Genomic DNA, 14,062 nt, shown 5'->3' on the forward strand with positions numbered 1-14,062 from the left:
GAAAACTGCGCGCAGGCAAGGATGTATGCACGGACCCCGTGTCTTGGTCCGGATAAGGGTCCGTGCATCTTCGTAAAAAAATCGGCATTTCCAGTTTAATGCACGGACCTACATGTCGCAGAATCAGAAAAAATAGAATTTCGGGAATTAAAACTTTCAACTTTCCGGGCTTTATTTTTTGGGCTTTCAAAGACATATAAATAGAAGATTGTCAGACGTGAAAGAGTTGGAATCGCATAAGAGAGACGACGGCTAGGAGGCTTGGAGATTGAAGAACGCTCCATTCGAGTTTTTTTTCTTTTCTTCTTTAGATTATTAAACTTTTGTTTGAACTATATTTTCGTTTATTGATTAGTTTTTCTTCAACCAAGACTGCGAGATTGGGCCAGACAGTTTTATGTTGAATATTTGGATGTTTATTTAGGATTTTTGTATTTTTGTTAATATTATTGATTGTTGAATTTAAATTATGTCTTGTGAATAACCTGATCAACTATTTACTTGCTTGTTAATTGATTCCAAGTCGACAGAGGAGGAATTGATTTCGATCACTCCAATAATTGACATATGGTTAAACCGACTAAAAATATATTCGGTTTCAGTATGCGGCTTTAGGTGAAAATTGAATTATCACAAATATTGAATGCATTCATGTTTGATTAGAATTATGAAAATTAATCCTTCATAACTTGAATAGGTTTAATATGTTCTAGAAATAGACTGTTAAACAAGATAGGATAATTCGTCGTGATTTAAGATTAAATCTGGATCCTGGATTTGCCACTTGTTTGCATGATTTGTTTGGTACCTGCGTGTGTCTTGGTTGTCTCTATTTAATTGAATTTATTCTTCTTATAGTTTATTTCTTATTTTATTTTAATAATTAAATTTTAGTTAATTCTTAGCACTTGTTTTATTATTTTGTCTAGATTAAGTAAAATAATTAATTCTTGAGAATTGACAACAGTCCCTGTGGGATCGATACTTGGACTCTCTGTCCACTTTACTATTACTTGACCTAGTGCACTTGCTAGTTGATACCGAATTAAGCGGTCATACAGCAATGAGGCTTTTTGGAACATTGCAGTCAATGGCGGAGGCTTTCTGGAACATTGCAGCAATGACGCTTTCTGAAACAAAATTTGAGTCTTCAACATTGCAGTCCTGACTGAGGCTTTCTGGAACAAAATTAAAACAAATTCAGGAATACACGAAATACTAATCAATGTCCACAAAGAAGAGAATAACATGATGAATGTATACAAAATTACAAAATATTATTACCATTACTGTGAATTAACTTTTCTAGTGTTCTTATGAGGTTTCACCAATTACCCATAGGTGTAACGCCCCGATTTTATCTAATTGACTTTATTTAAGATAATCAGATATTGCAGAGTTCAAGAGCCGACTTGATTTTGATCAGGGTCCTTTTTACAAATTTCGGATTTTTAGGGACTAAAATGCAAATTTGGAGATTGTTAGATATTTAAGAAATCTTTGGCCCATTCCTTCACTTCACCTTCTCCTCCACGCCTCCTCCCTCCATTAGAGCCGACTCCAAGCTTCCTCAAGCTTTAAGATTTCTCCACGAGCTCGATCCGTCCGTTAGAATTTATTTCTGAAGGCATATTAGCGATCACGGCTGCGAGAGCTTCGTTCTATCGTAAATTTTTCTATGATCAGGTTCATTCTATTTTTTGGATGTTGTTAGAATCGTTTGAGATTCGAGTATGTTGTTCTTGACAGAGTTCTGATCGTTTATTATCTGTCGGTTTTGAAATAGAGCTTCGTTAGGATTTGTTATGAATTTTGAAGGGATTTTCGAAAGTTGAGTTTTATTGATTTGTTGGAATTGGATTGTTTTGGTTGAAGATTGGTTGATTTGAGTTTATTGGATTGATATTATGCTGTCTGCGTTTTTGGTTTATCAGAATATAGCAGTTATGCTGTCCGTTTGGGTTTTGTTTATCGTTTTCGTTTGATTGGATCAAACCGAGTTTGAATTGTTGTTTGAAGGTCAATATTGATCTTGTGACTTCTTCTAAAGATTTGTTTGCAGGCCATTGAGTGGGAGATTTCATATTTGAATCGTTCTGAAGATTAACCGGTATTGTATCGATTTCTTATCGTTTGAAGAAGATTTGAGGGAGTCATTGAATGATTATATTGTTGTTGTTTCCAGGTTTGGAGCATCGACGTTTGAAAGAGGTATAAGACGACTTAGACTGGAATGGAACGAGTAACTCGAATCCGACTTGATTCGAGTGTTCCGGAGAAATCACATACTTGCATGTTAATTGATTTAATTGAATGCGTTATGATTTGCATTGCATTGCATTCATATTGAGCCAATGAATTTTATTTCATTTTGAGTTAGACATTCTGAGAATTATAAGTGGGGGCTTTGTAGGCGATTTACTACAATAGCTGAGTAACTCCCTATAGTTGCTTCAAAGTCTAGAGGTTTGAAACGTACACCCTCTGCCTCGAGTGGAGAAGTAGGTGGGACTGGTGTGATGTTTCAGCCTCGGGATCCCATAGAGAAAGAGAAGAATCAGATCACCTTTTGATTATCCAGACTTGATAATCCCAGAGTTTTAAAGACATGCATTTCATTTTAGATTATTTCTTGAATTGCATGGTTGAGATGTGTATATCATTAGTTGATATATTGAATGATATTGCATGTTTGTTGCTTATACTGGGAATGTTATTCTCACCGGATTATCCGGCTGTTGTCTTGTCTTTGTATGTGTGCTTGGCATCAGGTGGGGCAGGACCGAGTCAGAGATCGCATGGCTAGGTGGTTGAGTTGATAGAAATGAGGAGTTGGTGTTTTGAAAAGTCGATTATTATATTTTGAACTTATATTGTATTTTGGATTGTATAACTAAAACCGAAGCATGTTCTACTAGATCGATGTAATGTACAACCCTAGAACTTTATGTATTTTGAGGAGATTGTATTTGTAATGCATGATTTATGTTTTGGTTGAGTTGGGGAGTTGCATTGCATGATTTTGGTTCTGTTATTGCCTTGATTTTCTGGTTTTGCAGCAAGGCACGGACCATAGACATGCCCCCGTGCATGGGTTCGGATGTCCTCTGTCTCGCGTCTTTGTTTTTTTGCCTATTTGCATAGGCACGGACCTTCGCACGGAGGTATGCACGGGGCCCGGGCAGGGGTCCGTGTAAAGGTCCGTGTAAGGGTCCGTGTGTCTTCTGTTTTATTTTTGAAAATTTTGGTATGTCCGGACCCTTATCCGGAGGTGGTCCGGGGTCCGTGCATTTATTTAAAAAAAAATTTGTGTTTAATTCACTTGGCTTATTCTTTGCCTTTTGGTTGATTAATTATGATTAGATGATTAGAATCAAGGTCCTCACATTAAGTGGTATAAGAGCGATAAGATTCTTGGACTGAATTTAGAAGTGAGCGGGGTAGATCGAGTCCGCATTAATTGAATTCTCGCATGTGATTGAGTTATTTAAATTGATTTGTTTAAATACCATGCGAGCATGCTTTATTAATTGAGAATTATTTGAATTACATGATTTTGTGATTTGAATTGTAAAGCATGAATTATTTGAGATATGAACTGTATTTCACCTGTATCCGGAATTCTGAGAGGTTGCGAGAGCACCGATTGCATCGATTGAGATATTTTGTGTCCTAACCTTTGATTATCAGATGGGTCCTCAACGAGTTATTAACAAAAACCCACTGCCAGTTATTCCTACGACTGAGCAAGCTAGTACTGAAGTCGATCAGTTGGATGTCACAGCAACGCCGATGGAGACCTTGCTGAAGAGGTTTCAGTCGTTTAACCCTCCTTTGTTGTTGGGTACAGAGAATCCAGTTGACTGTGAGAGTTGGTTGGATGACGTTGATCAATTGTTCGATTCCCTTGACTATTCTGATGACTGCAGAACTAGGTTGGTCATTCATCAGCTTCGTGGTGTTGCTAAGAACTGGTGGATCACGACGAAGAGATCCATGGAGAACAGAGGTACGACTATTAACTGGAATCTGTTTAAGTCTGAGTTTTATAAGCGATTTTTCCCAGTTTCGTACCGAAATGACAAGGGAGCCGAGTTTTCCAATCTGAGGCAAGGGAACTTGAACATTGAGGAGTACGTAGCCAAGTTTGACAGCTTGTTGCGTTTTGCACCACACATTGTCGTCAACGAAGAAGCTAAAGCCGACCAATTCATTAATGGTCTGAACCCTGATATCTTCACGCTGGTAAACACTGCTAGGCTTGATAATTTTGCGGATGCCATGAATCATGCAAAAGGAGCTGAAGCAGGTTTGTGGAGACAGAGAGGAGGTCAGTTTGTGCCGCAACAACAATAGGGACAGTTCCAGGCACAACCTTCTCAATACCAGAACCAACCATCTCATTTCCAGAATCAGTCTTTTCAATTTCAGAATCAACCACCGAGTTCTGAAGGTGGTAGCAGTGGAGGTAATAAGAAGTATTACTATCATCCGAAGGGAAAACAGTTTAAGAAGCACGGAAGCAGTTCTTCGAGCTCTAGTGGCTCGAGGCAGTTCGGAGCGGGATAGAGTTTGGGTCAGTCAGGCATGTCTTGTGCCAATTGCAGAGGTCGTCACTCCAGTGATCATTGTAGAGGTATTTTTTTGGAAGCTGCTATATCTGTAACCAGGCGGGACACTTTGCCAGAGCGTGTCCTCAGCGTGTCCCTGAGCAAGCTCAGAGTGGAAGTTCTTTGAGACAGTCAGCTCAGCCTCAGCATAGGCAGATAGGTGATCAGTATGCAAGCCAGCCTCCCAGACAGCAGGCACGAGTTTTTGCTCTGTCGGAGGATCAGCAGACTTAGGCTGCAACCGATAATGACAGACCAGGTAATGTTCGATTTTGGGTTTCCTATTCTTTTTGGACTGTTTTATACTGGCAAGTCTCTTGCCTTCTTATTGAAAAAACTGTTTTATGTTTAGCGTGCCTCTAAACTTTTGTTGAATTGTTTGCATTGACGAACACTCCTGTAGTGTTGTTAATTTCTATTAACCGGATCTTTCAGAAGAATTAGTTGAGGCTAGGAATTATTATTGTTGATTTCTCATCTTTTTGGAATGAGAATTGTACTGATCATTCAGAGCTTTTGAGAATCGTATAGCAGATTGTGGTGCCGAACAGTTGTATGCTATTCTTTGATGTCTGAATTCTTTTTGGATCGAGTTGTCTTCCTCGATTTTATGATTTGATGATGGAATTTATGCCGATCAGCGCTCTCTTCTTATCAAGATTTTGGGATGTATTCTTATTCAGAGGAATCACGCTATAGTCTAGACATCGAGATAGCTGAAGACGCTCGAGACTCAATTTCTGAATTTGGACTTTGAGCTCGTAGCGATCTTATTGATTAGAAGATCTGCTATCTATTGTCTTATGAGGAAATTTACGTGATCTCTTCTAATCTTAAGAGTTGGAGTAATTGTTTTCGCAGACGGAACTGATTTGGAGGCAGAGAAGAGGATTAGATTGTATGAGATTTCTTACTGCGAATCTTTATCTGAGGATTTGTTTGCAGCAACTGATGTTTTGAGCTGTTCTTATTTTATCTACTATCTGAATTCGATTGACCGATTGTTGGAATCTGCTACCGTTTTCTATACAGAATGACTTTCATTCAAGACTAGAGGATTGATATCTTGTCAGAGGTCGTCAGATGTCATGTTTCGCCAAAGTCTGTCAGTTTAGACAGAGATCCTTGATGCACTCGTTCTTTCGGCAAGGACTTTGATGAGATTTTGTTGTCTGATTTCAACTTATTCAGTTCGATATCCTCAGAACGACGGATAGCCAGATCAGACGAGTCGAACTTTAGATGTTATGCCTTGAGTTGGAACCAGAAATGATTCGGATTGTGACTGAGCAGAGGAAGATTATGCTGACAAGAATGAGTCGACTTTGGATTGACGGACTTGAAGGAGTAAGTCGAGAGACACAGTTCTTGTTGGAACCATGTTTGATTTCGAGGACGAAATCTTTTCTTAGAGGGGGAGAATTGTAACGCCCCGATTTTTTCTTAATTGACTTTATTTGAGATAATCGGAGATTGCAGAATTCAAGAGCCGACTTGATTTTGATCAGGGTCCTTTTTGCAAATTTTGGATTTTTCAGGGACTAAAATGAAAATTTGGATATTGTTAGATATTTAAGCAATCTTTGACCCATTCCTTCACTTCACCTTCTCCTCCACGCCTCCTCCCTCCATTAGAGCCGACTCCAAGCTTCCTCAAGCTTTAGATTTCTCCCCGAGCTCGATCCGTCCGTTAGAATTTATTTCTGAAGGCAGATTAGCGATCACGGCTGCGAGAGATTCGTTCTATCGTAAGTTTTTATACGATCAGGTTCATTCTATTTTTCGGATGTTGTTAGAATCGTTCGAGATTCGAATATGTTGTTCTTGACAAAGTTCTGGTTGTTTATTATCTGTCGGTTTTGAAATAGAGCGTCGTTCGGATTTGTTATGAATTTTGAAGGGATTTTCGAAAGTTGAGTTTTTATGATTTGTTGGAATTGGATTGTTTTGGTTGAAGATTGGTTGATTTGAGTTTATTGGATTGATATTATGCTGTCTGCGTTTTTGGTTTATCAGAATATAGCCATTATGCCGTCAGTTTGGGTTTTGTTTATCGTTTTCGTTTGATTGGATCAAACCTAGTTTGAACTATTTTTTGAAGGTCAATATTGATCTTTTGACTTCTTCTACAGATTTGTTTGCAGGCCATTGAGTGGGAGATTTCAGATTTGAATCGTTCTGAAGATTAATCGGTATTGTATCGATTTATTATCGTTTGAAGAAGATGTGAGGGAGTCATTGAATGAGTATATTGTTGTTGTTTTCAGGTTTGGAGCATCGAAGTTTGAAAGAGGTATAAGATGACTTAGACTGGAATGGAACGAGTAACTCGAATCCGACTTGATTCGAGTGTTTCGGAGAAATCACATACTTGCATGTTAATTGATTTAATTGAATGAGTTATGATATGCATTGAATTCATATTGAACCAATGAATTTTATTTCATTTTGAGTTAGACGTTCTGAGAATTATAGGTGGGGGCTTTGTAGGCGATTTACTACAATAGCTGAGTAACTCCCTATAGTTGCTTCAGAGTCTAGAGGTTTGAAACGTACACCCTCTGCCTCGAGTGGAGAAGTAGGTGGGACTGTTGTGATGTTTCAGCCACGGGATCCCATAGAGAAAGAGAAGAATCAGATCAACTTTTGATTATCCGGACTTGATAATCCCAGAGTTTTAAAGACATGCATTTCATTTTAGATTATTTCTTGAATTGCATGGTTGAGATGTGTATATCATTAGTTGATATATTGAATGATATTGCATGTTTGTTGCTTATATTGGGAATGTTATTCTCACCGGATTATCCGACTGTTGTCTTGTCTTTGTATGTGTGCTTGGCATCAGGTGGGGCAGGACCGAGTCAGAGATCGCATGGCTAGGTGGTTGAGTTGATAGAAGTGAGGAGTTGGTGTTTTGAGAAGTCGATTATTATATTTCGAACTTGTATTGTATTTTGGATTGTATAACTAAAACCGAAGCATGTTCTACTAGATCGATGGAATGTACAACCCTAGAACTTTATGTATTTTGAGGAGATTGTATTTGTAATGCATGATTTATGTTTTGGTTGAGTTGGGGAGTTGCATTGCATGATTTCGGTTCTGTTATTGCCTTGATTTTCTGGTTTTGCAGCAGGGCACGGACCCTGGACATGCCCCCGTGCATGGGTCCGGATGTCCTCTGTCTCGCGTCTTTGTTTTTTTGTCGATTTTCATAGGCACGGACCTTCGCACAGAGGTATGCACTGGGACCGTGCAGGGGTCCGTGCAAAGGTCCGTGGGTCTTCTGTTTTATTTTTGAAAATTTTCGTATGTCCGGACCCTTATCCGGAGGTGGTCCGGGGTCCGTGCATTTATTTAAAAAAAAAATTTGTGTTTAATTCACTTGGCTTATTATTTGCCTTTTGGTTGATTAATTATGATTAGATGATTAGAATCAAAGTCCTCACAGTAGGCCATATCAAATTCTCCACAAACAATTAGTTTCATTTTCATGAATGCATCATCTCAAATCATCAATTAATTTTACAAATAAAAATTACTCAAATATGATAGAATCATACCTAGGTTAATCATTTTCAGGGCAATATTTAAAGTGAAAATAGGTCACCAACTAGCCGTCGCCGAAATGTTGAGTTGTCGCCGGAGCCGCGAGCTGTCGTCGGAGTGGTGAGTGGTGGTCAGAATGGTAGACCATGAACTGAAGAAAGTTTTGTTCTCCAAGAAGAAAATATCCGTACTAAGTGAAATGGAAAAAGAGAGAAATTTTTTTTTGTCAAAATATCACGAGAAAATGAATACAAATCTCGCGATAAATTGGATGTAAATCTCGCAGTAAGTATATACGGGTGTACCCATAGCAACACTCTTTTTTAATATAGTAGCCTCTAAATTTAAGATAACAGTAATTTACTCATGTCGCTCTTATGATCTGGTTAAGTATTTTCGCTGCCCTTTGTTAAATTTCTGGCGTCATCCCTGATCTCACGACGTTGTTCCATAATTCACAGTTTTAGTCCACTAAATTATACTTGATTGATTAAAGTCCATCTTAAAGTAATAAACCGTAATTTAATTGTTCATATAATCAACATGTCGTATCAATATAATTATAATCAAGTTAATTTTATATGAGAGGAAATATAGTTTCTCTCTCTAGATTGATTTTCGTTTAAAGACATATATTGGACCATTAGGGCTTATTAATTATTTTCTAAAATAAAAAAAGCGTTATAATATTTTAAGTAATTTGCTAAAAGATATATATCGACCCCATTCAATATAATTATTATTGTTGAATGGATACAAATAACTCCCTAGAATCAGTTCATGAAGTATATATTATACGCATTGACAAATTTTGGATCCCAGGACTTCACTCATGTTCACATGCACCCCTAAAATTTTTACTGATTTTATATAACAAAAATCTGCAGAACTACATACTTTGCTTTTAGTATAAACTTAGTAATTAGAATCATATATATTTATTTATTCATATAGCATCATACATAATGCATGAAACTTGATGCAAGTTTTCAGGTTCTTGATTAATTTAACATCTTACTCAAATTTTACGATAATCAGAGTTACAAAGGAATGATTCTATATATGATATATCATATATACATATCATTATCTCCATATATAACATACTTTCTGTGTTATCCTATCACGCGATCGAATCTAATTTACGATATATATATATATATACCTTAGTAGAAATATTAGATATATATAAAATAAGGACCACTTCACCCAGAATAGTTATGTAGTGAAAGATAACCTTTGTGGCCCCAAGATGTGTGTATTTTGGACGAGCCTAAATCCTGCTGGCGTTTTGGTTTCTTCCAAAAACCAAGTCGCCGTGAAGTTGCCCCCAGACACCCGCATGCAAAAATATCTTCATCCCCAAAGTATTATATATCTCTACATTTCCTCCATCTCATGATCTACATATCTATTTATCCAGATATATACACACTAGCTAGCAATGCTGAGCTACCGAGTATTTAGAGACTTTTTTTATTGTATATATATTTTTTATACAACATAAATCTCATGTGAAATGATCTCACGGATAAATATTTTTGTGAAACGGATCTTTTAATTGAGTCACGTATGATTAATTATTACTTTTGATGCTAAAAGTATGACTGTTTATTGTAAATATGAGCAAGATTTACCCGTATCACAAATAATTTAGCAAGACTCGAGAAATTCGAACGATATTTATCTCCTCAAGTCTAAACGTCACCATTCTTACTAGTTAACGCTCGGAACCTTAATTAGACCAAACCTTCTAGTCCGTTGTATGACCTTTTCGTAATTGAAATTTTATCTAATTATAATTAAACAGAGCTACTGTCAAGGATTTCATAGCTTAGTGACCAGATTCCGCAAGACTCGTGTGGTTTTGACTTCAAATATTACATATGTTGATTTAATTTGTAGTTAAATTAAACAAGAAATCTCCTCACGTCTATTATATATAGTAATAAAAAATGAACACGCTTTGATTCTCTCTACCAATATTTTTTTGGACTAGCCTGTCATATAGAGCTTGCCTAGTGTGGTTTATTTGACTAACGTAGTTTGCAAGCTATTGCGTTAGTACGAGAGTTTACCCAGTGCACACCGAAAATAACGACTGCAGGTTTTCACGTCACCAAAAAAAAAAGCACACGCTTATGCGTGTGTAAAATAAAAAATATTTTTATATGTATTTTTTGTGGTTGAAGTGAGTGAAAAATTTAGTGGGATAATAGATAGAAATGAGATGAGAGAATAAAACCAAAAACAAAAATTGATATTCTCATAATAACGGTTATTACGTGACTCTCAACTATTATAAAATAAAAGAGATAATATAATTACAATATCATTATTATTTTGCAAAATAGTTACAAACTGTGAGATGATAATGACAAGTTACAATCCCTCACAAGATAGAAATGACAAGTCTCCATAAACAAATGAAAAATGTGTAATATAAACTCTAATTTTTTATAGATGTAACTTGGGGGAAAAAACCGTATATATAACAATATAAAAAATGCAAAAAAAACATTAAAAAAATAATATATCTTGGAGGAGAATCTGAGTGTGCGTCGTTCCTCTCAATTTATCACAAAGAAGCATCATTCATTTTTCACCTAACTTTCTAAAACTCAAGAAATCACACACACACACACACGCTTCCTCTGTACCTTCATCTTTCTGTTCTTCGCCGTCTGTCTTCTGTAAATTACTCAATAAATCAGCATAATTTTAATTTTGGGTTGCCCATGCATTTGGATTAAGTAGAAAGATATGAGGCTCACCATAGCATTGAGCTGCAGAAGCTTGCTGCAAGTAGACGCGGGCACGTTCGATGCCGACGGCAGCACCATTCTCACACACAGAAACGACTCCTCCTCCTCCTCCTCCGCCGCCGCCGCCAGAGAACCCTTCAGTCCCACCACGCCTTTCGACACCTCCATGGCTCTCACCATTCTCATCATCCTCACCGCCCTCTTCTTCATGGGCTTCTTCTCCGTCTACATCCGCCGCTTCTCCGCCGACTCCAATCCTTCCGGCGCTGCCTCTTCCTCCTCCGCCAACGCTCGGCCAGCTCCGCCCAAGAGAAGTTCTGGGCTCGACCCGTCCGCCGTGAATCTACTCCCCCTGGTGGCGTACGACAGGGCGGAGAAGCATCCGATGACGGAGGACTGCCCAATCTGCCTGACGGAGTTTCAGGAGGAAGAGCGGGTGAAGCAGATCCCGTACTGCGGTCACGTGTTCCACCCCACCTGCGTTGACACGTGGCTGGCTTCGCACGTGACTTGCCCCTTGTGTCGGTCGGCTAAGCTGTTTCAGGAGGTTTGATTCCGTGTGGGTGGATCAATGGAACGTTACGCCGGACATGGAGACACGTGGACGGTCTGCAGTAAAGGGGGAATTTGGTTTGGCCAAATCGTGCGGTGCTAAGCGTTGCACTGTTTTTATTTTATTTTTATTTTTTTTGGTTTTGTTTTTTGCATTGGTATTTTGTGGAGTTATAACTAAACGTGATTGAAATTTGTGAAATTTTTGTAAGTTTTAATTTCTAAATTAGTATTTAGTTGTAACTCTTGGCAATGTAAAGGGAGCTAAAATTTTGAACTTTTTTTTTTATTTTTTTGATAAAAACTTGGATTCTTGGAATAAGATCATAACCAAGGATGATGTAGCTAGGTACATAATATGTTCTGCAAGGACCATGCATTTGGCATGAGACTCAAATATTTTTGTTCAATGCATAGTAGATGCTGCATTAAGTGAAAATCATCCACGGAAGCATAACATATATTAGCATTTTGTACACGCAATGTGTGTGTTTATCAAATTATTATATTAAAAAATAATTTATAAATAAAACTTGTTAATTTAAAAAAAAAAACCAACTGTAGTAGCTAAACATATGTAAGAGTCAATTTTTGAATTTTGAAATTAAAATATGTTAAACTTGAAGCATGAAATAGTGGAAAAATTGCATGAAATTAAATTGAAATTGTTAAATAGTAATTTTTTTTAATTTATTGGATAGAGTTAGTTTTGGAAGTTCACATTAAAATACCAAAAAATAGTTACTAAGACACCCTCTTGATTTATAAAATAGTATAGATAGTATAGATATATTGGACGAATATGTGTTATATAAATGTAATGCCGATTTATGACTCTAATTATTTCTGCAATTTTGATCTAAAATTGAATAAAACTAGAATGAAATAATTAGAAATTGTTTGGTTTGTAGGATTAGATGATGTAATGATGAATATTTTATGGGAGAAATTGCATATATCACTCTCGTGAAATACCGGATTTTCTTATAAATAACTCTTTGTGAAAGTTTTTTGAACTAAGTGCTAATCTATGTGATTTCAGCTCTATAGCACACGTATCCTAACTCAAACTTTAGGCAAATAAGAAATTAAAATGACAAAATTATATCTACTTAAATAAATAATTAAATTAATTTTGTTTATAATTTTATATTTAATTGGATAAAAAATAATCAACTTTCAATTATAACCATGAAAATTATATATCCTTACTATATATATATATATATATATATATATATATATATTATAATAGATAAACCTATTAAAAAAATTATTTTTGGTCATTTTAATAGATTTCCAAATTTATCCTTATAATTCTTTCAACATATTCAATAATTAAAAGACAAAAAAGTAATTTATCATTCAAAAACTTCTCACCTCCTCCCCAACTATCTCATTATCCTAATTTATATTTACCACTATCCCTTTACTCATTATCTTAATTTATAAATAAATTTAAATTTATAAAAATATATTTTGTGCACATGCAACATATTTGCTTCTGTGTACTAGTAATTATTATATCATAATATTAGTTATACGATAAATATATTTTAATTGTAAATTTATTTATTACATTAAGACAATGTTTGAAAACTCTAAAAATAAATGATCATGAATTTTTTTCTTAACAAATTTGTAATTAAAAAAAAATCTATAAGCACTTATTTTTAGAAGTTGTAAACACTCCCTAAACTAAGTAATAAGTTTAATAATTTTTAAATAAAATTTAATATTTAAATTAATTAAAGTAATTGTATAAATAAACTTAATTGAAAATAAGTTAATGCATTGATGTTTTAATTAAAATTTCCAATAAGAGGTGATAGAAGAGTTCGTAAATGTTATTTAAGGGTAATTTAGACATTTTTTTATCCAAAAAAACTTGAATATTTGTAATTAATAGCGCTTGTAGTACAAAATTAGCTGGAGGAAGGATGTGTGCTACATATCTGAAATTATAGGAAGTTATAACTCAAAAAAAAATTTATAAAAAATTATCAGTAAACTCAATATTTCACAGTAATATATGCAATTTCTCCATCTTTACATGGATTATATAACGATGTATCTAATCATTTTTATTGAAATTGAGTCTAACATTAAAATAAAAAAAATGACGTGTAATCATTTAATTTCTTGGCATTGTCATCAAATTAAATGGTGTTTAATGTTTTATATTTCATATCAAACGATGCTTCTAAAAAAATTAATTTATATCAATTCATGATTTGATTTGTTTGGAGAACACGTATAAACACAAAGGAAGCCAAAGGAAGAGCGGTGAGTGACTGCCTCCTTCAATTTCTCGAAGCATCTTCCCTTCATTCTTATTTCATTCAGAATATTTATTATTATTTTTTAAATAATGCCTTTTAATTGCTTGGGAGTCATGTACAATAACTGGACACCTAAAAACATTATTTAAAAACTATATACATTGTATCCAAGTCGTAATTGCTTGGGCGACATTCAAATTGACTACCGGATTACTTGTACAATTGGGTCCATTTGATAAGTTCAAATTCAATTGTGTTTAAACACGCATGCATGTATGTTTGATCGGTGACTTTGGCGGCT

At 35.5% G+C, this 14,062-nt stretch overlaps 1 protein-coding gene across 1 annotated transcript; it reads left to right on the plus strand.

Moving 5' to 3' along the window:
- The first annotated feature begins 10,743 nt into the window (after nucleotides 1-10,743).
- On the plus strand, nucleotides 10,744-11,812 carry LOC140884505 (RING-H2 finger protein ATL57-like). The gene has a single exon (XM_073291278.1). The coding sequence runs from the start codon at nucleotides 10,926-10,928 to the stop codon at nucleotides 11,478-11,480; it is 555 nt and encodes a 184-aa protein (XP_073147379.1). The 5' UTR covers nucleotides 10,744-10,925; the 3' UTR covers nucleotides 11,481-11,812.
- Nucleotides 11,813-14,062: the final 2,250 nt, after the last annotated feature.

Source organism: Henckelia pumila, chromosome 2 (genome assembly GCF_033568475.1).
Source record: "Henckelia pumila isolate YLH828 chromosome 2, ASM3356847v2, whole genome shotgun sequence".
Taxonomy (NCBI): domain Eukaryota; kingdom Viridiplantae; phylum Streptophyta; class Magnoliopsida; order Lamiales; family Gesneriaceae; genus Henckelia; species Henckelia pumila.